This window comes from Schistocerca cancellata, chromosome 7 (assembly GCF_023864275.1).
Source record: "Schistocerca cancellata isolate TAMUIC-IGC-003103 chromosome 7, iqSchCanc2.1, whole genome shotgun sequence".
Lineage (NCBI taxonomy): Eukaryota > Metazoa > Arthropoda > Insecta > Orthoptera > Acrididae > Schistocerca > Schistocerca cancellata.
The window spans coordinates 487582335-487605723 of record NC_064632.1 but is presented as its reverse complement, the minus strand read 5'-3'; the positions used below and the strand labels follow the sequence as shown (position 1 = coordinate 487605723).

The 23389-nt window shown below is 41.9% G+C and overlaps 2 protein-coding genes across 7 annotated transcripts in view; one reads left to right on the top strand and one right to left on the bottom strand.

Annotated features, from left to right (window-relative positions):
• The window catches only part of LOC126092060 (reticulon-4-like), a 366544-nt gene extending 344591 nt beyond the window's left edge, over nucleotides 1-21953 (bottom strand). For both annotated transcript variants that reach the window (XM_049907466.1, XM_049907468.1), the window contains exon 1: nucleotides 20583-21953. In XM_049907466.1, the coding sequence (XP_049763423.1) occupies nucleotides 20583-21780 (1198 nt within the window). In that variant the 5' untranslated portion in view covers nucleotides 21781-21953. The remainder of the gene's footprint in view (nucleotides 1-20582) is intronic.
• The window catches only part of LOC126092061 (serine palmitoyltransferase 2), a 402429-nt gene that overhangs the window by 305053 nt on the left and 73987 nt on the right, over nucleotides 1-23389 (top strand). For all 5 annotated transcript variants that reach the window (XM_049907469.1, XM_049907473.1, XM_049907472.1 and 2 more), the window contains exons 2-3: nucleotides 22145-22337; nucleotides 22632-22826. In XM_049907469.1, coding sequence (XP_049763426.1) covers nucleotides 22145-22337; nucleotides 22632-22826 — 388 coding nt within the window. The remainder of the gene's footprint in view (nucleotides 1-22144; nucleotides 22338-22631; nucleotides 22827-23389) is intronic.

Below are 23389 nucleotides of genomic sequence, written 5' to 3'. Positions count from 1 at the left end.
CATTTATAACAAATATAAAAACATGCGCTCCAAGTCTATGAGGCTATCACACCTTATTATGCTTCTCCTTGTACCAATTTTATGTATGACGTATGAGGAAGCAGAAGTGAAAAATGTTCAGTTACCCGAAATATGTAAGAGCGCTTGCGATCCTTTCGTTAACAGTCTGATGTACACTGTAAATGTTCGTACGTCCGACGCTTTGGGTCAAAACATCGTAAATTCTTCTTGTGTTGTACATGTATAGCAGAATTAACATGCAGATCATGAGCTTTGGTCAAGAGTGCTGTTCAATCCACACTTCTAATGACACAGAACGTAACCAAACCACACCGGAAGAAACGTGTCTTTTCAACAAATATTGGCAATAAATTGTTCGTATACGTTGGGCAAGTCATGTCAAATCAAGCCCTATAGAAGCTCTCACGAGCACCCCAGTCAGCTTCATAGAGAACAACTTGTGCGACACCCTAAATAAGCAAACACGACGGTCTCTAACACGTATAGATCCGATATCAGCATGTTTTATTAGTTGCAGTATACTCCTGAAACTTTCGTGTGTCTATATATTTTCGCAAAGGAAAAACAATTTTGATAACATATTAGCAGAATCCAAACTATACCATGTTTTTGTGGTCTTCAGTTTTAAGACTGGTTTGATGCAGCTCTCCACGCCTGTCTATCCCTTCAACTCCGAGTAACTAATGCAACATACAACCGATTGAACTTACCATATTCGCGAATAGGTATCCGTCTGAAATTTTTATACCGACGCTTCCCCCACAACCAAATTGACGACTATTAAGCACGCTTCTGTAGTACATTTCGAAAGCTTCTATTCCCTTCTGGTCTTAACTGCTTATCGTCCACGTTTCACTTCCGTACGAGGCTACACTCGCTACAAGCACCTTCAGAAGAAGACTTCCCAACACTACAACTTATTGTTCGATATTATATTTCTGATTCAGAAACGCTTTTCTTGCTACTGCCACTCTGTAAAATTCGACCGTCATCAGTAATTTTGCCGCTCAAATAGCAAAACTCACCTACCACTATTAGAATCTCCTTTTCTTATCCTGTCAGCATCGCCTGAATGAATTCGACTACTATCAATTACACTAGTTCTGCTTTTGTTAATGTTCGTCTTATATCTTCTTTTCAAAACAGTGTCCATTACGTTCAACTGCGCGCTCTCTCTCTCTCTCTCTCTCTCTCTCTCTCTCTCTCTCTCTCTCTCTCTTTCTTTCTCTTTCTCCCCCCTTTACACGTTGCAAATAGAATATCGCTCCCTGATTTAATCGTTGCTTTTTTTTCAGAATTTCAATGAACGTATTCCATTCAACATTGACAAAACCTTCTTTAATCTACAAATGCTATAAATGTAGGTCGGCCGTTTCTTAAACTACCTTCTATGCTGCCATAGGTTCAACTATTGCTCCGCGTGTCCCTACATTTCTTCGGAACCCAAAGCGATCCTCCCTCACACCGGCTTCTAACAGACCATGATGATCAATATTGTGGCTAATTACTGTCGTTCGGATGAACAACTGAATGGCGCCTTTAGTACGAAGACTGCTGTTTGCTAAATATATCGAATCCAATCAGAAATTTCTATACTGATATTAACAAAAAATTGTTCTGTTTGACGACACAATCCTCTGACATTTCGTAGATAACTACTAGTCAGGGATAATGAGGGGAAAACCAATATAATTACTTGTTTCATAACATATCCGCGCACATATGGCATCTCCGTCCTGATAGTTTTAACTTATTGAACATGAAATCCTCTACATCCAAGTGAACAATACATTTGAAGTAATGCTCTGACATTCCTTCAAATCTTACCTGTTTTTATAGGACTGACCGGAGTACAGTATTCGGTAAGATGTATAGCTGACAGCGCTTTGGAAGATTCCCGACGTTTATTTGATTTGAATCAGAAGCCTGAAATATCTGTGAGCGTATGGGAGACTTCTGGCAGTGCTATCTATTTAAGCTCCCACTGCAGGCGAACGAAGCGATCTGACAGCCTGCAGGCCCTATTTCCTGTCAAGAGTTCCTGTACAGCTGTTATTTTTGTATTCGATACACTTTTGGCTGTACTGCCTTAATATAAACGTAGGTATACCATCTGAGACACTGCACATATAACCATTTTACTTTTAGCCCCCCCCCCCCCCCCAATGATACAGCCGTGAAGGTTCCTTCAGTTTCGATGCAACTTTCGCGCTTTAATCCCGCACTCCAGAGTCCTCGTCACCATAATTTACTTCAAGAAACCTTCGACTTATCTCAGACTGACACACTGTCAAATTACAGACTGTATTACTGCCGCTCACCTACTCCATCAGTTTCCCTTAGGCGTGTGACACGAAGACCAAAACTATACTAAACGTATTACGGAAATTTCAGCTATCCACAAAGTTGAATCCGGTACTTCACTTGCGTTTATGACTCTTTCAGGAGGAATGGTACCAGTGCAGGGACTTTTGGACAGTGAGTTCAAAATTGGTCTCAGATTTTCGACCTGGAACACTGATGGTGTATTTTTAAATCGCAAACGGACAGCAATAGATGTAGGCGGAATGACGCTCACGGGCCTAGCTTAATTTAATCAAGATTTCCTAGTACTTTAAAACTAGTCTAAAAATCATAGTAGTAGTAAGTTTACAGAAATACTGTACGAAAGGCATTTTTCAGATCAAATGCACTTCTTCGAAAGAAATGAACGTGGCATCAGCACACACGACCATTGACGTCAAGTTGCAGTCACTTAACACTCGCTCTTCTGGGAATAATCTTATCTCTTAACTCTTCCTCGTAAAGTAACTGTTGGAGCTGACAGGATACTGAATGTCAGTCAAGCTTACCGGAAGATTAAATCACTAGTTCAAAATGGTTCAAATGGTTCTGAGCACTATGGGACTCAACTGCTGAGGTCATTAGTCCCCTAGAACTTAGAACTAGTTAAACCTAACTAACCTAAGGACATCACAAACATCCATGCCCGAGGCAGGATTCGAACCTGCGACCGTAGCAGTCTTGCGGTTCCAGGCTGCAGCGCCTTTAACCGCACGGCCACTTCGGCCGGCATTAAATCACTAGTAGTAGAGTGCAGTCATGTGGTTTACATTACACCAGAACTGAAACAAGGCCAGGTAATAACTCTGACAGCTTGACTGAGCACTAAAATCGTGTGACGGCTTTGACAAACTATGAATTTGATTAAATCGAAAAAGGAAGATAAAAGTTTAACGTCCATTCGATGAAGAGGTTGTTATAGAGTGATCTGAACTAAGTGGCATTTGTCAGCTACTGTACTGAACTGTTAATGTCATCAGTACATGGACGGGTGTCTAGCACTGCCTGCTCCCTTGGTGTTGCCATTTTTGCTGAGCAAAGCATCGTGTTTGCCAGTTCTCAGTAGGCCGTTGCAGTAGCAGATTAGTGTGACACTAAATTTTAATTATCTTACTACGTGCGATGAGGGAAGTCTACCCAAAGGAATAGGGGAAACGTTCTTGAGTTCTATACCGTACGAGGATACCGAAATTTGTACGTGACTTCATGCTTGTTGTGTACTAAATATTGATAAACATGCAGAAAAGTAATCTTCCAAAGCTTATAGAGCCAGTCGTCAATCTTCTGAATGGTCTGATACGACCTGTCGCGATTACCTTTCCTGTGTCAACCTCTTCTTCTCAGAGTAGCATTTGAATCCAAAGTCAACTACACTCCTGGAAATTGAAATAAGAACACCGTGAATTCATTGTCCTAGGAAGGGGAAACTTTATTGACACATTCCTGGGGTCAGATACATCACATGATCACACTGACAGAACCACAGGCACATAGACACAGGCAACAGAGCATGCACAATGTCAGCACTAGTACAGTGTATATCCACCTTTCGCAGCAATGCAGGCTGCTATTCTCCCATGGAGACGATCGTAGAGATGCTGGATGTAGTCCTGTGGAACGGCTTGCCATGCCATTTCCACCTGGCGCCTCAGTTGGACCAGCGTTCGTGCTGGACGTGCAGACCGCGTGAGACGACGCTTCATCCAGTCCCAAACATGCTCAATGGGGGATAGATCCGGAGATCTTGCTGGCCAGGGTAGTTGACTTACACCTTCTAGAGAACGTTGGGTGGCACGGGATACATGCGGACGTGCATTGTCCTGTTGGAACAGCAAGTTCCCTTGCCGGTCTAGGAATGGTAGAACGATGGGTTCGATGACGGTTTGGATGTACTGTGCACTATTCAGTGTCCCCTCGACGATCACCAGTGGTGTACGGCCAGTGTAGGAGATCGCTCCCCACACCATGATGCCAGGTGTTGGCCCTGTGTGCGTCAGTCGTATGCAGTCCTGATTGTGGCGCTCACCTGCACGGCGCCAAACACGCATACGACCATCATTGGCACCAAGGCAGAAGCGACTCTCATCGCTGAAGACGACACGTCTCCATTCGTCCCTCCATTCACGCCTGTCGCGACACCACTGGAGGCGGGCTGCACGATGTTGGGGCGTGAGCGGAAGACGGCCTAACGGTGTGCGGGACCGTAGCCCAGCTTCATGGAGATGGTTGCGAATGGTCCTCGCCGATACCCCAGGAGCAACAGTGTCCCTAATTTGCTGGGAAGTGGCGGTGCGGTCCCCTACGGCACTGCGTAGGATCCTACGGTCTTGGCGTGCATCCGTGCGTCGCTGCGGTCCGGTCCCAGGTCGACGGGTACGTGCACTTTCCACTGACCACTGGCGACAACATCGATGTACTGTGGAGACCTCACGCCCCACGTGTTGAGCAATTCGGCGGTACGTCCACCCGGCCTCCCGCATTCCCACTATACGCCCTCGCTCAAAGTCCGTCAACTGCACATACGGTTCACGTCCACGCTGTCGCGGCATGCTACCAGTGTTAAAGACTGCGATGGAGCTCCGTATGCCACGGCAAACTGGCTGACACTGACGGCGGCGGTGCACAAATGCTGCGCAGCTAGCGCCATTCGACGGCCAACACCGCGGTTCCTGGTGTGTCCGCTGTGCCGTGCGTGTGATCATTGCTTGTACAGCCCTCTCGCAGTGTCCGGAGCAAGTATGGTGGGTCTGACACACCGGTGTCAATGTGTTCTTTTTTCCATTTCCAGGAGTGTACTTGCTGGATATATTCCAACTCCGTCTTCACCTACCGTTTCAATCCCCGCATCTTTCTCTATACTGTGTTCGTCCTAAGAATAAACATGACGCAAACGTTACACGTATTCTTCCGCGTTTGCTCGAATCTCACTGGTTTTCGTTTGAGCGGAAGCCAAGCTGCTTCGAGCATAGTCAAGAAGTATCATCATAAGGATACGTTTTTTGCTGTGTTACAAGCACGTAGCCTGAGTGATAATGTGGGACAGCAGCTTTACAGGCGCATTTAACTTTGACAGCACTAGCCGGCCAGCTTGTCCAAACAACCTGCAATGATGTGGTCAGTTGCAGTTCAGACGTACTGTAAAAAGAAACGAGCAGGAAAACAATGATGCTTCGAATGTCATTTAATTTTTGAAGAGAACGTGACCAGATGAAAAGAATAAAATGCTCTCGATCTCACCTAACGTAGTATTCTAATTACAAACAAGAGTGATGAAAATTCCCAAAAAACAGGGTAATTTTTCTGAGCGAGCTGTGTGTTACGCAAAAGCATACTGCAGAGATTTCACCGTACTGTTGAATACTGAAGCCACTGAAGATATTAATTAAAGACAGTCGTCTGGTAATCTCTTAGCTCCTTCCTTACCCGAATCTGAGAAATTATTTCAATTCTGGAACTGTAGATAACAAGCCTATCAACAACAGAATACACTAAGCCAACCAGGCGTCGCATTTTCTCCTCTTTTTTATGATGTGCCGTTCTATATCCCGCCAGCGTTTGGAAATGACATGGGAAAAAGTTACGTGCATTAGTTCCAGACATCTGGCAGATTAACAGTCTTTGTTATTTAGCGCGACAAATCCCTTAAATTGGCTCCAGATCAGGTCTTTTGGATTCCTACTGTAATGCTACAGAGGAAAACGTACAATTGCAGAAATTTGTATGGTGTACTTGATACGGTGAAAATGACTGTTGCAACATATTTCTGCGACACTTACCACTCTGGCTCGTGTAAGACTACATATGTGGTATGAAACACTGGACGTAGTCCAAATAAAGAGTATTTGGTTTTTCATTTTAGTCCTACGAAATTAAATTATGTTTCCTTAATTTAAGCAAACTTCATTAACAATCTTTCATAAAACATCGATAATTAAGAATTTATATTTGAAATGAAAACAGGAATTTCGCGTGCAATACGTAATTACACACTAGAAAAGTGCATTATTCATAAAAATGATGAATTTTACAATTACGAGATGTAGGTATTTCAAACTGAGCAAATAAGGATGATCAGTGCGAGACTTGAACCAGTGATCCCGTAACTGCACGCTACAGATTCCGCTCACATACAGTGTGCATTTGCAACGCAACTGTAAAACTTAAAATCCTATTTTTCCTGTAAATTTATAAGAACAACCCACTTCTGTGCAGTTTTTAACCGAGTTCCATACGTGTGCTTCACTACGGAGCAGGAAGCAGCCTCAGTCATTTTCGTATTGCGTATTAACAGCACGACAATCAGAGGACAAGAGTACAGAGATTGTGGCTGTACACGATTTTTGAAACAAAAACTACATAGCTAAAGCCCGATTATGAAAAACGTTGATGAAATCAGCCTATTAAAAAACACGATTCTGTAGCACCACATCTCAAATACTTCGATTGCCCGTTGTTCGGATTTTCCCACAGTCCATGTTTCATTACCTCACAACGCTGTGATACAAACTTACAGTCTCAGAAATACCTTCATCAAATTAAGACTTAAGTTTGATACTAATAGACTTCTCTCGGTAGGAATGCCCTTTTTGCCAGTGCTACCCTGCTTTTTCTGTCCTTCCACCCTGTGTTACTGTGCTTTCTGAATTAACAGAATTCCTTCGCTTCGTCTCCTTAATGGTACTATATTTTGGTGCTACGTTTATCGCCGTTTCATTTCTCCTGATTATTCTCAATCCATAACATGTGCTCATTAGACTCCATTTCATTCAACGAATTTTATAATTCAAGGTTACTGATGATAGCAGTATCATCAGAAAATCTTATTACTGACACTCTTTCAACCCTAACTTTAATTCCACTCCTCAACTTTTATTTCCGTCTTCGTTTTTTCGATGTATAGATGGAGCAGAAGGGGTGAACGACTACATTCCTCTTCTCTATCCTTTCCAATCCGAGAACTTTGTTCTTTATCTCTCAGTATTATTTTTCCTACATAATTTTCAGCAATTTTCTGCTAAGAATGTCACATCTGTATGCCAAGTTGAACAGTCCAAATTCTCCCGCAAAACTCACCCTTCTAGAGAGAATCAAGAACGCTTGAAAAAAGTTTTTGCTTATTTATGCTCCTCAAGTTTGCAATTACTTAAATAGCTACTTTTAGGGAATTGAACATGTAAGGCTACTTTGTGTACATTTCGCCACAGCTCGTACTAATTGTTCATTCTAAGAAAAATCATGGCCCGTTGGCTGACAGGGATAGCTGTTTCGACTGAAGTCGGTCTCTCAGTTAGCTTTCTCAGTTCGACCAAGCTAGTGAGCTTTATGTAGCAGACAACGTACTCTGTGCATCTTTATGCGGAATTGTGCTTTTATCACAAACAGTGGTAAGTGTAAGTCATTTATGGATGATCGTAATCACAGGTCGACGTCAACACGAAAATCTGGCTACAGCGATGTGAATACTAGAAAACACCTTTGAAAGCTGATGTTGGCAGCGAGTGGAAACAAGTGAACATCGATCGTAAGTTAAGACACCATCTTCGACTCATGTCACAAGAATTTTCTTGAAGTGAAGAACTGATACCGTGGCTGACGAAATAAGGCGACTGTGGTTCAAAATACCCTCTTCTAATCACACAATAGTTTTCTGCGAATCTGATCGAGAAGAAAGTGTGTAGAGACAGCGAAGTAGGGAGTTTAAGGTGGGTAATGGGAGAGGCCGAGCTCTGAGGGCTGGGCTCATTAGCCGAGGCTCATCGCATCGCGCCGAGGGTGCTCGTAGCCTCGAGGATCGAGCGGGTCCTTGGCCGAGAGGCCGCCCGTTAAGCCTCAGCTCAGCTGAAGGAACAGTCGCCGCTAGCCCCTCCACGTGCACTTCCACCACATTCTAAACAACAAATACTTAACTTGCCGATCAGCTGCATAATCGGTTCATCTATAGCAGTGGTTCCCAACCTTTCTTAGACCATTTACCCCTGAGTGTAATCAGACATTAGCTAGCACCCCCGCTCCCCCCCCCCCCCCCCGGTACCTGTTGCCCCCACCCCTCCCCCACATTATCACCTAACTAAACTGTACAATGAGAGACTTTGCTTGGAACACTTACTTTTAAAGTAAGTCCTCCTCAGATAAGAAAGCCAGCTATCCACAGTGAGGGCAGGCACTTGTTACAAAACATACTTCCTCTGCATTACTCCTCTCCATTGTGACACTCGCTCAACCCCATGTAAAATCAACGAAGTTAAAATGTGTGCACTGTACCGTCCGTAAATCACTTCATTGCTGCACTCCTGACATCTGAACGGGCAGAAATTGGAAGATTCCAGGTTTTTACTTCTTTGTATCTCACCGCAGCCACTAACAACAACAACAACAATAATAATAATGTGCAGCACTATAGTAGCCCTTATGTAGTTACTGCTGTGCCGCGCTGTCAATTTATTTATCTGTTTCGAAGCGAGTAATGAAGCAATTTCTGGAAACTGCAGATATTATCTACAACTTGGAGAAACATTATCTTGGGATATTTAGCATTTGTTACGTATATGTCTCAATTTTATCATCAGAGACGTAAGGGACAAAACAACATATGTATGTAGTGAGTTGACTATGTGAGGAACCTGTAACCTGCACCGCATTAATGCTACCAAAATGAGAAGAACTAATTTTTGATAACTTAGATAAATCAGTATTAGAGTCTTACAAAATTTTGATAATAGTGATTTTTTGAAACTAATTTAATTTCGTGACAAACAGAAACGAATCTTTTAGTTTTTGACCCTCGGGAAATTTCCATATTACCCCTCAAGGTGTAATTACCCCCAGGTTGGGGACCACTGACCTATGCTCTAGAAGACGAAACAAGAACCCTGACGACTGACAAGCTTTTAAGCGCTAAGTGCAAGAGGCTGCCGTCACAGCATTGCCTGATGCCAGTCGCCGGCAACAAGTTGCGATGGAAACTTAATCAGCTATCAAGGTACTTCTTTAGTACTAAGGGGGCCAACTCCCCTCAGTGACCACCATTATAAATATTAATCCGCGAAGTAGTATAGATAGTTCGAATTCCCTGTCCGACAGATCTCTGTTTTCTTGCAACAATCGATACCATTCTCGGTAGTCTTTTCTGTTCGTGTACTACGAAAAGAAGACGCTTTGGCTGTAGGCAATGCGAGGAGCGGAGAAAAAAGCCATAACTTATGCGTCACGAGAGGTTGTACGAAGGGTAATGTTTCCTCGGTCAGTATTGGCAACCAACGGAAGGGGTCACCTCGCACCGATCAGCAGCTGCGGTATAAATAAGGGGCGTAAATAACACCGACGCGCGGAAAAGGATAATACAAGGCGATCTTTTCCACCATGTAAGAACTCTAGGGATTGAGCGATGAGAGGACACGGAACAAAAAAGGTCTAACGAAAGTTTGTCCATAAATGTATGGTTTCTATGCTAGAGACAATTTATTGAATCATACAATGTTACAGAGACTGCGTTCTAATACGCGCTGTACCATGCAGCCACAGTTACAGTACATGCTGAAAATGGTTTTCATCTGCCTCACCGCATGCGTGTACGCGCCGTAGCATGTTCTGTCTCTCACGTTCACATTGGCCAGGCTGCATCTGAACAGTGTCAAAGGCAGCATGAATACGCTGTTCCACTGTTTCCACATCTGGAATGTGGCTCTACATACAAGATACCTTTGAGATGGCCTCATAACCAGAAATCGCACGAGTTGAGTCCGGTGAATGAACAGGCCATGCAACTGGACCCCATCGTCCGATTCATCGACCAGACGTGATTGAGGTGCGTCCGGACGTTAACGGTGAAGTGGGCGGAGAGCCATGATGTAGCAGCAACAAACCCTTCGAATCATCAAGGGCACTTCTTCCAGCAGGTGAGGCAAAAAATTGTTCAAATGGCTCTGAGCACTATGCGACTCAACTTCTGAGGTTATCAGTCGCCTAGAACTTAGAACTAATTAAACCTAACTAACCTACGGACGTCACACACATCCATGCCCGAGGCAGGATTCGAACCTGCGACCGTAGCGGTTGCTCGGTTCCAGACTGTAGTGCTCAGAATCGCACGGCCACTCCGGCCGGCGGTGAGGCAAAGTCACCCGCATGAAACGCTGACAGTTCTGGCCTGTTAGACGATGTGGAAGGATGACTGGTCCCAAAATACGGTCGCCAAATATCCCGGCTCACAAATTACGGCTGCACCGATGCCGGTGATTCGCTGTCACCATATACGGGGGTTCTGCATACTATCCCCACAGATGAATTATGAAGGTTGAAGATACCACTCCGCGTGAAGGTGGCCTCATCTGTGAATAGGATGGATGAAGAAACCACTGACGAAACTGCTCCCGATGTAAGAAGTACGTCGCCTGTAAACCCTGCAAGTGATTATAGATAGTACCAATTGTCATGGAGAACGTTCCTCACAATCGTCTGTCTTACCTTGTATTGGCGGGCCAACTGCCTGGTAATGACACTGCAGTCGTCTTTACGTTTTCCTCCAAGTCTAGTGTCCGAACATTTCGGGTACGTCCTTCATGATTTCCTGAAACAACCCTGTCTCTGGCAAACGGCGAAACACTGTTGAAAACATTGAACGCTCTGGTTGCTGTAGGCGGGGATAGGTCTCATACAACCTTGCCCCCCGTCGCCATGTCGGCAAGCTCTCGATTCCAATACGGAACCACTGTGTACAACGCTGTATCACATCCACTACTTGCAGAGGCAACACGAGAAGTGAATCAGACACAATGTTACGAATTATTATCGCAGAAGAGGGCGCTAGGGCACGACGTATGAGGAACAATACCACCCTGTAGGAGAAAACCAAGCATACTGTAACTGCATGGTACAGCGCGCATTAAACCAGTCTCTGAAACAAAGTACGATTGAATAAATGGTTTCTAGGATAGGGAACCCTGCATTTCCGGACATTAAGTTCATCGGACGTTTTTTTGCTCTGTATCCTCTCATCGATCAATCCCTAGAGTTTGTACGCGTTCCAAAAATCACCGTGTAAGGACATTAGTGTCTAAACATACTCGTTGCATTATTTACTTATCAGCTGACCCACAGAAGCTTATTGTGTGCTGTGTAAGCGTGACTTCACCATCGCTCATATGGGCAATCCCGACAGCAGCCAACATTCTTTCATAGAAGTTCATAATCTAAACGAAAAGGAAGTGAAGGCGTCCTCAAATTTACCCAAATACTTCTGTAATGGCAGCAAGGTCATTATCAACGTTGCAGGTGAGCTAGAAATAGTTTTCACACTTTAAAACATTATCAGTTACAGATGTACGGACTGTGGAAATAAATTATCGAAGGATGTTTTCCATGATTCTAATTTGGCTAAGATTATGACTATAGTCGAATTAAGCAGAAGCAATAGCGAAAAAGGTTTTCGCGCCAAAAAGTGTTCAGAACTGCATTGATGCTTTAAAGATGCAGCTAAATCAAGAAACTTTTTCCTCTGCTGCAGCCGATGCCACTAACCACAAAAACAAGATGTTCTCTAAGGTTGTAAGGTATTTTGATCCTGAAGATAGTGTAAGAAATAGACTTTTAGACTTCACTGACCTGGCTGATGAGACAACTAATGATGTTCTCAGTTTGATCAAGTTTTCACTGAATTTTCGCAATGAAAATGTAAACAACCGCAATACATACTGTGTGGATATCAGAAATTTAAATTACAGGAAGCATAAGTCTGTGTTGAAACTGCTTCAAGAAGACAAGCATGTGGTGAAACCAAATACTCAGATTACATACTGCATTAGATGTAGATACGGAAACGCTGCTCTTGAAAATATGTGGACATTTATCTTTGCCACTCATTCCAAGAAAATGCGATGTAGTTGTAGAGTTTAACTTTATTAAGATCAAATCTCCCTTAAACTCATGGTCAGATGTTAGTCATCCTCCTTAAAACCATGATAAAATTTTAGAAGCCCTAGTTAGTACCCCCTTTTCTCCCAATATTAACATTAACGCCTAACTACGCTTTGGAATGAAAAATAATTTTCTTTGAACAATAACTGGTTCTTACGTTAACAATTTTTGTAGAACGATGAAGCAACTCTCAGTGCATAGTAAGTGCTTGCTATCGATATCAGGAAAGGAAGCTATCCACATTGCGGATAGATATTTGTTACAAAGACGCGTCACCTACACCAACTCTCACCTCAGCGACACTTAAGTTACACACACCCTGCACTCCCATTTAAAATCAAACTTAAAAGTCGTGCACTATAGTTACTATCAATCACTAGATAGCTGGAATCTTCACTTATGAACTGGCATAAATTGAAAGACTTCATGTTGCCAATGCTTTGTGTCTACAAATAATAATAATAATAATAATAATAATAATAATAATAATAATAATAATAATAATGCTACTTTGTAGATCCTACAACAGTGTGATAACCACTATATATTTATACACACAACCCTGTGAATGTATTTTCATGAGATAGTGAAACATATGTTTTAATTTCGCTGTCACAGGTGCACGCTATGAAGTGTATGTGCAGTAAGGAATACGTGGGGAACAGGGTATATCATGTTCCTACATTCGTTTCACAAGCTGTACTCTCCTCCAACAATGCTAATATTTGAAAAGCTTAATTATTGATAATTTATTCGTAACAGATACGAAACAGTGATAATAGTAACGAGACTTTAAAAATAAATTTTATCGAAACAACTGAACGCTTTTGATTTTGAACTTCAGGGGGGTAACCATCTCCTGGTGTGGAACCACTGGACTACTGATACCATCGGGGAAGTTATGGCGGTGTTCAGTTATGATCGATCTCGCCTCAACAATTGCAGCCGGGTGAAACTCTATGAAAGAACCATGAGAAAAGCTGGCTAGGCCCAGTTTAGAATAATGTGGTGACTGACACTAGCTCTTTTTCATCTCATCCATTAGGGACACTAAACAATAGCGGGTGCTTTTAATTAATAGTGCCACCGGGTCGTTTCAAAATTCTTATTCTTTCATTAGGTAGCTTCCGAACCACTGAAGACTTATCTTCAGATTGCTGGTAAATACAGCCAGCACTTCACATTTTATACAAGGTGCAGATGGGATTGAAGCGCTGCGATTCCAGTGACTAAATGCAGCTGGTATAAATGTGAAGTGCCGAGTGTAAACACCAACCGCCTGAAGATAAGGTTTCAGTGGCTCTGAAGAATAAATGCTGTTAAAAAGCATTATAAAGCCACTGGTCGGAGTATAAAAGTATCCAATATGACAACTGTTATAGCGGAGGCCTATCATTATAGTTCTTCCACCTCAGGACTCGGTTATTACAGACAGCTGCGGAAGACAATTGCGGCCACAAAAGGAATTATTGTATTTTGTTTTCCTGACGTGCTGTTTCTCAGTACACTTCTTTAATTTTACAGGGCGATGTCGGAAGCTAGTGGCAAAACTGAGTCGTAAAGTGATTAAGCTATTACGATGTTGCTAGGCAAACCGTTACTGTAGGTTAAACGGATTTTGAATCTCATAGTCTCTGGCGAAGCCATTCTGGACTCCGCGTGTTGTGGTAGCGTTGATACTGCTCCCTTCCAAGGCTGTCCGTCAATTTTAGATTTCGTACTGCTTATTCTGGTACGGAATAACAAACATAGATTTAGTGCCTGATTATTTTTAAGTTCAGAGTTTGGAAGTGTTGAAACAGACGATAATTTTAAAGATCCTGGAGAAACCGTGCAGCTAAAAGCTAATGAAACAATCTAAAAACAACGGATGCTACAAGACTGCTGTTGAACATGACTGGCAAGCTACAACTGTGTTGCGGAGCAGGATCGATCCCTACCTTTCGGCTGCAGCACACTACAAACAAGGACGCCATATGGGATGACTTAACTCTTCCGCTTGGCAGAGGATAAAGTGACTGACAGCTAATTTTTTAAAGGGCAGTTACCTCAGCAAAAAGCTATCGGAATGATCTCGCTTGGCTTCTGTTCACATTTTCTTTGTGCTCTTTGTTCGTCTGAATGGCGAGTAGTACCACATTTACGATCATTCTCAGAAGTGCGATTAAACGGGGTACCAAACAGAATTTGTGACTGGACTTTTTGGTACGGAGGACGACACATGTTATCTTGGACAGTGTGTCATTGTCGGATGTATAATTAACTTCGGTGTATCCCAGGGAAGTGTGTTGAGACCCTTTTGCTCAAGTTGTATATTAATTCAAATGGCTCTGAGCACTATGGGACTTAAAATCTGAGACCATCAGTCCCCTAGAACTTGGAACTACTTAAACCTAACTAACCTAAGGACATCACATACCTCCATGCCCGAGGCAGGATTCGAACCTGCGACCGTAGCGGTCACGCGGTTCCAGACTGAAGCGCCTAGAACAGCACGGCCACACAGGCCGGCTGTATATTAATTACGTCGCGGACAAAATTAATAGTAACCTCAGACGTTTTGCAAATGACACAGTTGTCTGTAGTGAAATGCTGCCTGAAAGTAGCTACATAAATATTCGGTCAGATCTCGATAAGGTTTCAATGTGGTGCAAAGATTGACAACTTGTTTCACACATTCAGAAACTTAAAATTGTGCGCTTCGCAAGCAATATCGTAGGACTATAGTGTCAATGACTCACAGTCGGAATCGGCCAACTCCTACAAACACCTGGGTGTAATACTTTGTAGGGATATGAAATGGAATGATCTCTCACATGCTCAGTCGTGGTTGATTGATGTTTGGTTTGTGGGGCGCTCAACTGCGTGGTTATCAGCGCCCGTACAATTACCCAATCTTTGCTCAGTCCAATTTCGCCACTTTCCTGGATGATGATGAAATAATGAGGACAACACAAACACCCAGTCATCTCGAGGCAGGTGAAAATCCCTGACCCCGCCGGGAATCGAACCCGGGACCCCGTGCTCGGGAAGCGAGAACGCCACCGCGAGACCACGAGCGGCGGACCTCAGTCGTGGGTAAAGCAGGTGGTTCACTTCAGTTTATTGACAGAATACTGGGAAAATGCAATCAGTCTACAAAGGAGATTGGTTATGAATCACTCGTGCGAGCCACTCTGGAATGTGTGTGGGACCACTATCAAATTAACAGGGCTTATTTAATGTGCACACTCATCTCGAGGCAGGTGAAAATTCCTGACCCCGACGGGAATCGAACCCGGGACAACGTGCTCGGGAAGCGCGAACGCGACCGCGAGACCACGAGCCGCGGACGGAAAGGGATAAAGCGCTAATAACTGGTACAATGGGACGTACCCTCTGCCATGAACTTCACAGTGGTCTGCGGAGTATATACGTAGATGTAGATTTAACTCCACTTCGTATGAAGCCAGCAGTGGGGAGAAGCAGAAAAACGATAGGGTTACTGCGGGCCTGCAAAGCAAAATCAATACCGCACGTTAACTGGCGCGTGTGAATATAATCAGAGGGCAGCATAGCTGTTGGCTGCCGTAGCCACACATCGTGATCGGCAACTGCAAACCGACAACGCCGCTCTCTACCGATGCTCAACACTGCTCGAATGTCAGTAACTCGATATTGTAAAGCCCCACATACGTGTATTCAACGATGTTGCAGGACTTGTCCCTAGTTGCGACTTATATACAGCCTTTGGGATATTACGGAAGTAACATTCTTCACGCCTTAGCAAAGAAATAGTAAAGCCCCATTCCTGGAAGATTAACTCCCATGAATAAAACACGGTTTCAAACTGTGATTACTTTACAAACGAGTTAATGTGCTAAATATTCGACGTTAAGCGTCTGAGCGTCAAAAAGTTTGGAAAACCTTTGAAATTAATGTAAAGTTTGCTGGAAGTTGCGAAGTGTTCACATTCCCAAACACTGGATGAATACAGTCCTGGTATTTGCGCGCCGTTATTTATGCAGCCTCAGGACAAAACACAGTTTCTAGCTGCATTACTTGTCTTATTGTGTTAAAATTATAATATACCTCTTAATGAGCAGAGTGTGATGCGAAATACTGAAAATCAAATTTTTCTTGCCCCCGGAAGCCGATAGACTGAAAACTCGCAACTCGTATGAGACTTACGTAGACGTACCACCTCCACACTGGAGTAACTGCCTTGAAAGGTTCAATGAAGAAGGACATAAACCTAGCTGTTGGATAAGGTTTCTAAAGGTATTCGATAAATAAAAAGTCGTTAGTATTGTTAGTCAGTCAAATGAATAACAGGTTGGATTGACGGGAGCATACTGCCAAACACGAATAAGAAAAAAAAAGACGTAGCCTACTGCCTCAAGAATTCTGCTCGTTCAATAACCATCACAGTACAATTTTCGAAAAACCGCGCGTATGAAGGCGTGTTGACAGTCCATCTACGAATCACTTCGTTTCTGCAGATACTGAAGATTCCAGCACTGCCTTTTTTAATAAATCCTATGAATGAGTACACGGGCATGTGTCTCACAGGCAAACCAATGCAGTAAAGCGGCAAGGTAGATAGAAGAATACCAGAGAAAAGCTCTTGATATTGTGCGCCCAGCATGTATCGGATGAAAAGTATTGCCTTTGCCCTTTTTCTACTGATCAATGCAGGCACGAATCACAACTCGACGGACAGTTTCGATATGCCACCACCGCACTTCCCTCTCCATATCCTTTGGAGATCCAGCATTTCTCGCAAGAAGACTGCAGAATAAATTCTGTTCTGTTTGGAAAAAGGATAAAATGCAAACCTGTAGCTCTAACAGCAGGCCACGAGTCGTGCCTGGCTAGTTCAGTCGCAAAACCACCGTGACAATTTTACTGTTCTGAAGACAAAAACTAAAAGGATTATATGAGCTGATTGAGATTTAATGGTTGTCATCGACGCCATTAGAGGCGGCACATTTTCATATATGACACGAAGGTGGAAGGAAATTGGCCGTGTCCTTTTTGAAGTACTACATCGCGAAATTTGCCTTAATCCACTAGTGAAGAGATTATATACGAAAGAGTAGGTGCATGTATCGATGTGACTTATGCACGCGTATTCTCTGAAAACAGCACTTAACAGTAGAACATTTGCTGTTCGTCAACTACCGTCGACTGACGAAATAGAATGTCAATTGTGCCTCACTGTCGTTTGTACTTGCGAAGAATCCATTCTCATCCGTTTATTGAAAGGTACTGAGGACATATTTCGGATGTTTCATCGCTCTCTGAAATTTAAAACCGGATGCTTCACTTCCGAAACAGATTGTTGATTAATTGCTTGACAAATATTCCTGTGTCTCGGTTATTGCTAACCTCCATCTGTTTTCGCCAGCAGCAATTTCAAAGCGCCATATACTTTAAATCAAAGTTGCACATTGAGATTTCAGACAGACATCCCCCTCAGGTCATCAGTATAGGTGTCCTCGTTTTAGTGTACCACCTTACGGCAAAAATGAAAGCCGATTAAAGTACTTTTAAAATAGTGGTGCACGTCATTATCATGTAGTGTTCCATAAATATGTAGATCAACAGCCAACAATCGAGTACTGCTCTTCAGACAACCACGTCCCTCGCACCTCGCAATAAGACCTAGCTGTCGTGTAAGTTTCAAACGCAGCGATGACTACAAATCCCGTGCGCAGCGGAATGAGTCATAGATATTTGTAGACTAAAATCCAACGAGATGTCTTAAGGATGCGAACGGAAACGCTTTGGCACAATCGACAGATCATACCGTTTGTACGCGTTATAACTAGAATTACACAACATTCGGCCCATAAGCATATCGCTGGCGCGTATTCAGAAGTATTAAAGCGAGACCAATGTCCTTCATGGTGGGTTTTCGCTATAGAAGACTGTTTTAATCCCGCAATACTGACGGTAGACATTTATCTGATAACGATACAATACGATACTCTCTGAACACCTGCTTTTCCTAGTCACTTTTTAACTCGAGCCCTTGCTTGTCATAGGCGACTGGAAACTATACTGAAGTGAGAGTGCAAAGGGCACATCAATATATTTAAATCAGAAATAGTATTTTTTTTTTTAATAGGGCAAGAGACTAGGTACTGCTCTCTCGAATTCCACACATTTGGGGATTCCAGTTAATACAATTATAATTTTCAGAAAATCATTACATGATAACAGAGTTTCAGTTCCATTCAGATAAGACTGTATGGCATGGGAAGTCTGTGATACATCCAAATGTATAACGCTTGGGCAAGCCAGTGATTTTTGTTGCACTTTTTTTTTATCATCACTAGTAGAACTGAAACAACCACAGTGTCCAATGCCACTTCCAAAATTACATTCAGAACAATAAAGGCAGTAATATATATATATATATATATATATATATATATATATATATATATATATATATATATATATATAGGTGGGGCAGGCAGCAGGCTAGTTATTTTTTATGCACACATCATTCATATTTCAGTTGAGGTATTTTATATGATACTGTAGATCCCACAAAACTCAAAAGGGGGGAGTGAAAAACAACACAACAGCTTGTTTGTTAAAAACTGCTATCACAATTAGGAACTCATTTTGAAGATTCTGTGCTTGTAAAATGCAATGACTTGCAGGGACTGGCATATTCTTACCCACCAATCTCCATTAGGTAGATGATAACCTGAAGATTTATGCAAATTTCACTCAAGTTCAAAAATGAAGGTAATTTTGTGCTTGTGGATCCCATAGCTTACAACCAGGATTATTTGTCTTACAAAGATGAACATTCTGGCCAATTTATGAAGTATGTGTAATGATTGTATGACAATTATACTCTGCATCTACACTTTCAATTTGTTTCCTATGACAGATCTCTATCTTACAATTTTATGATGATCACATGCTTATGGTTCAACTTTTGTAACAACATTACGAACCAAAGCTCAGACTTTTCTAAGTTCACGAAAATAGATTTCCATGTACAAATGTGAAGAAAGCCAAGTATGAGGCAAATCACCACCACCCATCAGTCCTTTGACATCTACTTCTGGATAAATGCCTCCTCTAACATTTTCCATGCAATGAAGCTTTCAGCTGTATACATGGAGCATAAATTCATGAAATAAGTGTTACTTGAAATTTCTTTCTTTCACTTGGCAGAAGTTACCACAAGAACTGAACAACTCTCTTTAAAATAATGTATGAAGTATCAGCTAATCTCTTAACAGAGATATCTAACAACAGACAATTTTTTGGATAGTGCTTTTCCAAGCAAATTATTTTGAGTAACATTCAAGGCAAACTTCGTTAACAGAGTTTTTCTGGTTAGCTTTAACTTTCTGAGCTGTCATACTTTTTAATTTTAGATCAGCTACATTATAATGCATATTTAAATTTTGGAACTTAGCTCTTAAAAAATAGCACTGGTTCATACAAAAAGTGTAAAGGAAAACATACTTTGCAAAATTAGCAGAATCACTCTACAATAATTAAGATTTTTCTCAAAATAGCAATGCACACTATTACATTTATTAATAATGAGATAATCTAAGTAAATAAACAGTCATAATCTTTGAAGCTGTCACATGTAGTTTGTGTAAGCAATAATAGATTCCTGAAAGAGTAAAATCAAATTTCATAGTGGCAGCTTCAGTCTTGAGCCATCAAGACATTTCATGAATTTGTACCAAGGGTAAAGCCAGTTTAAAAACCGGTTAGATCAACAAACAAGAATGGAACTGCTTAGTAGTCTACTACATGCTTTGACAACCACAAAACTTAACGGTCTGTTCAGTATTTGGTAGATGTGTAGCAGTCTTTATGTCAATTTACCATACCCAAGTTAATGGCACTCCTGATACAAGAAATAACCAATCTGTCTGTCTGTCTCCCCCCCTCCCCCCCACGCCACAAACACTAAAATCAGGTCTATAAATCATTAGACTTAAGTAAACTTTTTGAATTTGTTTAAGCCAACGAACTGGTGTAGTTAACATATATAGACGTATAATACAAAAAGTTTTTTTATACTGAGACACAGAGCTGTAGGCTTTCATTATACCATAACAAGGAGGGTTATTTGCGGATAGCAACTCAAGAAAACCTTTCACAGAACCGGTAATGCAATGGAAACAGATCCGAGAAATTTTAGAACCCTTAAAAGCTTTAAAAAAAGAAAAACGGGGTAAATTTTGACAGTACTGCCTGCGAAATGAGAGGGTGCGCACATACAACTCATTGACAGCAATCAAAAATCAGTAAACATTGAAAAACTTTTCACTTACCTAAGCCAATTGATGCCAATGCGAATGGTGCTATTACAGGCTCATCATCGACTTTAGGGGGCGTTTTCTTTGCTTCCGACTTAATTGTGGGTGGTACTACTTCGGGTTTGGTTTTGACTGGCGATTTTTCTTCCAACTTCTGTTTTCCCGTTACTTTGGCAGGAATTCCAAGTTCCAAGTCATGCTTTGTTACATTGTCATCTGGCTTTGTTTCTTTAACTTTTTTGTCCTCTAGCCTGTCAGATGCAGAATTGTCTTCACTGCCTTTTGTAGCTGGTGCCGGCACATGAAAATCACCGTGTACATTAGGTTCTGGAAAACCGAAGTCCTTGTTTGAAGCGTGTATCTCTTCTGGAAAATCTTTGAACTTGTCTTCTGCCTTTATTTGTTCTGGTATGGAATCCGTATCTTTGAAGCTGTCATCATCATGGGCTTCATCTTTCAGGTGTGCAAAAGCTGGGTGAAACTCTGGCTCCGCTGGCTTCTTTTCCTCAGTTTTTTGTTTTGGTAATTCGTCTGTTTTTGGTTCTATATTCTGCACTTCAGGTTGAAGAATATCTTCATTTCTTAAGTTTTTCTCTTCCCGCATCCCTCCTCTCTCCATCTCCATAAACGCTTGGGACATAGCACTTGCATCAGACCCTTTGGGTGATATTTCAAATCTGTTAAATAAATCTAGACCAGAACCCTTCTGTGTGGGTAGATCGAACAAGTTTTCGGGAGCCTGCTTGTTTGATTCAGTCGTTGCAAAGAGGGATTTTTCAGGCTCCACGTTTAACTTCGGGTCAAGTTTTGTCTGCTCATCATGCGATTCAAAATCTATCAATTTGTTTGAAAACTCAGCTTGCGGAATTTCTTCAAGTGTCTCCGGCGTGTTGCCGGCTTCGACAGATCCTACCTTTGAATCACCCAAAAGCGAAAACTCTGAAGAATTCTGGTTGTTTTCAGCTTTACCAACAATAGTAGAAGAAACAATATCCTTACCAGAATTGACAGCGGGTTTCATGTCTTGATTAACATCAAAACTATGCTTCCCGGGTGTTTCTGACAAAGGAGAAGATTCGGGTTCTAAATGCTCAAAATCATCAATAGATTCATGATCTCGTCGCATACCCGTTGCTTCAGTGGAAACTGCCGAAGACACGATGTCGCTGGCATGCTCCTTATCCTTTTCCACGTTAGTAGCAGAGGTTTCCATTTTTGGTCGTTAAAACTTCAGAAGCTGGCGAAATCTGAGTCGTTCGGTCACTGTATCACTATCCACTCGGCGTACTCACGTTACAGAACGGAACTGCACATCCGCTAACCTGAAGCTGTCAAATGTCACAACCGAACGCCGGCAATTTCATTCACACACTCTGTAATCCAGAGGATGAGTCAGATGCGTCGATGTCCACACTAGCACTTTATGTAGTATACATATTCATGCAAAACAAAAGAATATTTATGAAATAATGAATAATTAATAGATTATTTTAGTACTGAATGGACAGTGATGTTTAGTTTGTACTTAAAATTTATCCATACTTTCAGTTGTTATTTTGATTATTACGCTTGCGCAGTGAGAGCCACAAAGTTATGCCGCCCAACCCTGACGATCGACGCACGCGCACCACACTCATTTCAAATATGGCCACGAATGGTGTTGTTGGTGTGGTGTGTTCTGCCAAAGAAGATGTAAAGCTAGAAAAATACTACGTATGTAAACAAAATGGGAAACCCGTATTTACGGAAAGGAAAAATGGCCTTATTCGGGTGAGTACTGTACACTGTGTGTTATATTTACTAGTTAAAGAAGTTTCATCTTAGGACTTGAAGTTTCACATGTCAGTATGTAGCGCGTTGCAGATAAGTGCAGAATAAGATTTTCGCGTCGTTTCTGTCACCGCGGAGCAGGTTTATGGGAAACAACACCACATTGTAGTGACTTTTATGTTGCTTTCCTGTTACTGTATGGGTGTCATACCGGTGTTTGTTTTCTGTGATTGATTCTTTGCTAATTTTACTGACACCTGAAAACTGTTAATCGCAGCACTGTTTGTTTTACAGGATATGCAAGATGTCAAGAAAGTGGATGAATTATTTAATAAGGAAAAGCCAAAAAGATCGAAAGAGTCTTTCGAACAGGTGCCACTATATACAGCTATTATGACATTTATAGGATTTTATTTATTAATGTTTCTCGGCTATTTCAACCAAATTTTTTTCACGCCAAAAGTTGCCAAGGAGAAAAGCAACAGAGAGGTACGTATAGTATGGTTAGGCTATTTAGGTTAGATGTGTGTTGCCTTCAGGAGCAGAAGCTAAGTGACAGCAGTGTTATTCTTCACTCCTGAAATCAATGTGCCTGTGATTGGTTTACTTGTATTTGTTACACCCAAAATTTTAATGGTTATGATTGATACACTGGGCTATAATCCTGAAGATTTTAACGGCGTTTTACACAAATCGGGACCTCTGTCAAGGTGTATCACATAGAATGAGTTGTGCTGCATTTCGGTAGATATTTCTGAATTATTTTCTTGTCATTAAAAAGTCTCCTCTTTCAGGGAGGTAGTTTGTAGTTCATACAGAAGTATTGTAAAATACGAAGTTGCACTTGTCATTTTAATACTGCAACACAAGTGTGTGTTCTGAGACTCTTGTTTACGAGCAGTATGAAGATGTGGTAAACTCCTGCAATAGATTTCAAAACTTTAAGAATCGGAAGTTACTACCATTGTTTATAAGTATAGGGGCCTAATATGAATTACATACGCCTCAAAAGAAAGAGCAAAAAACATTTTTGCATGTGCAGAATCTCATAT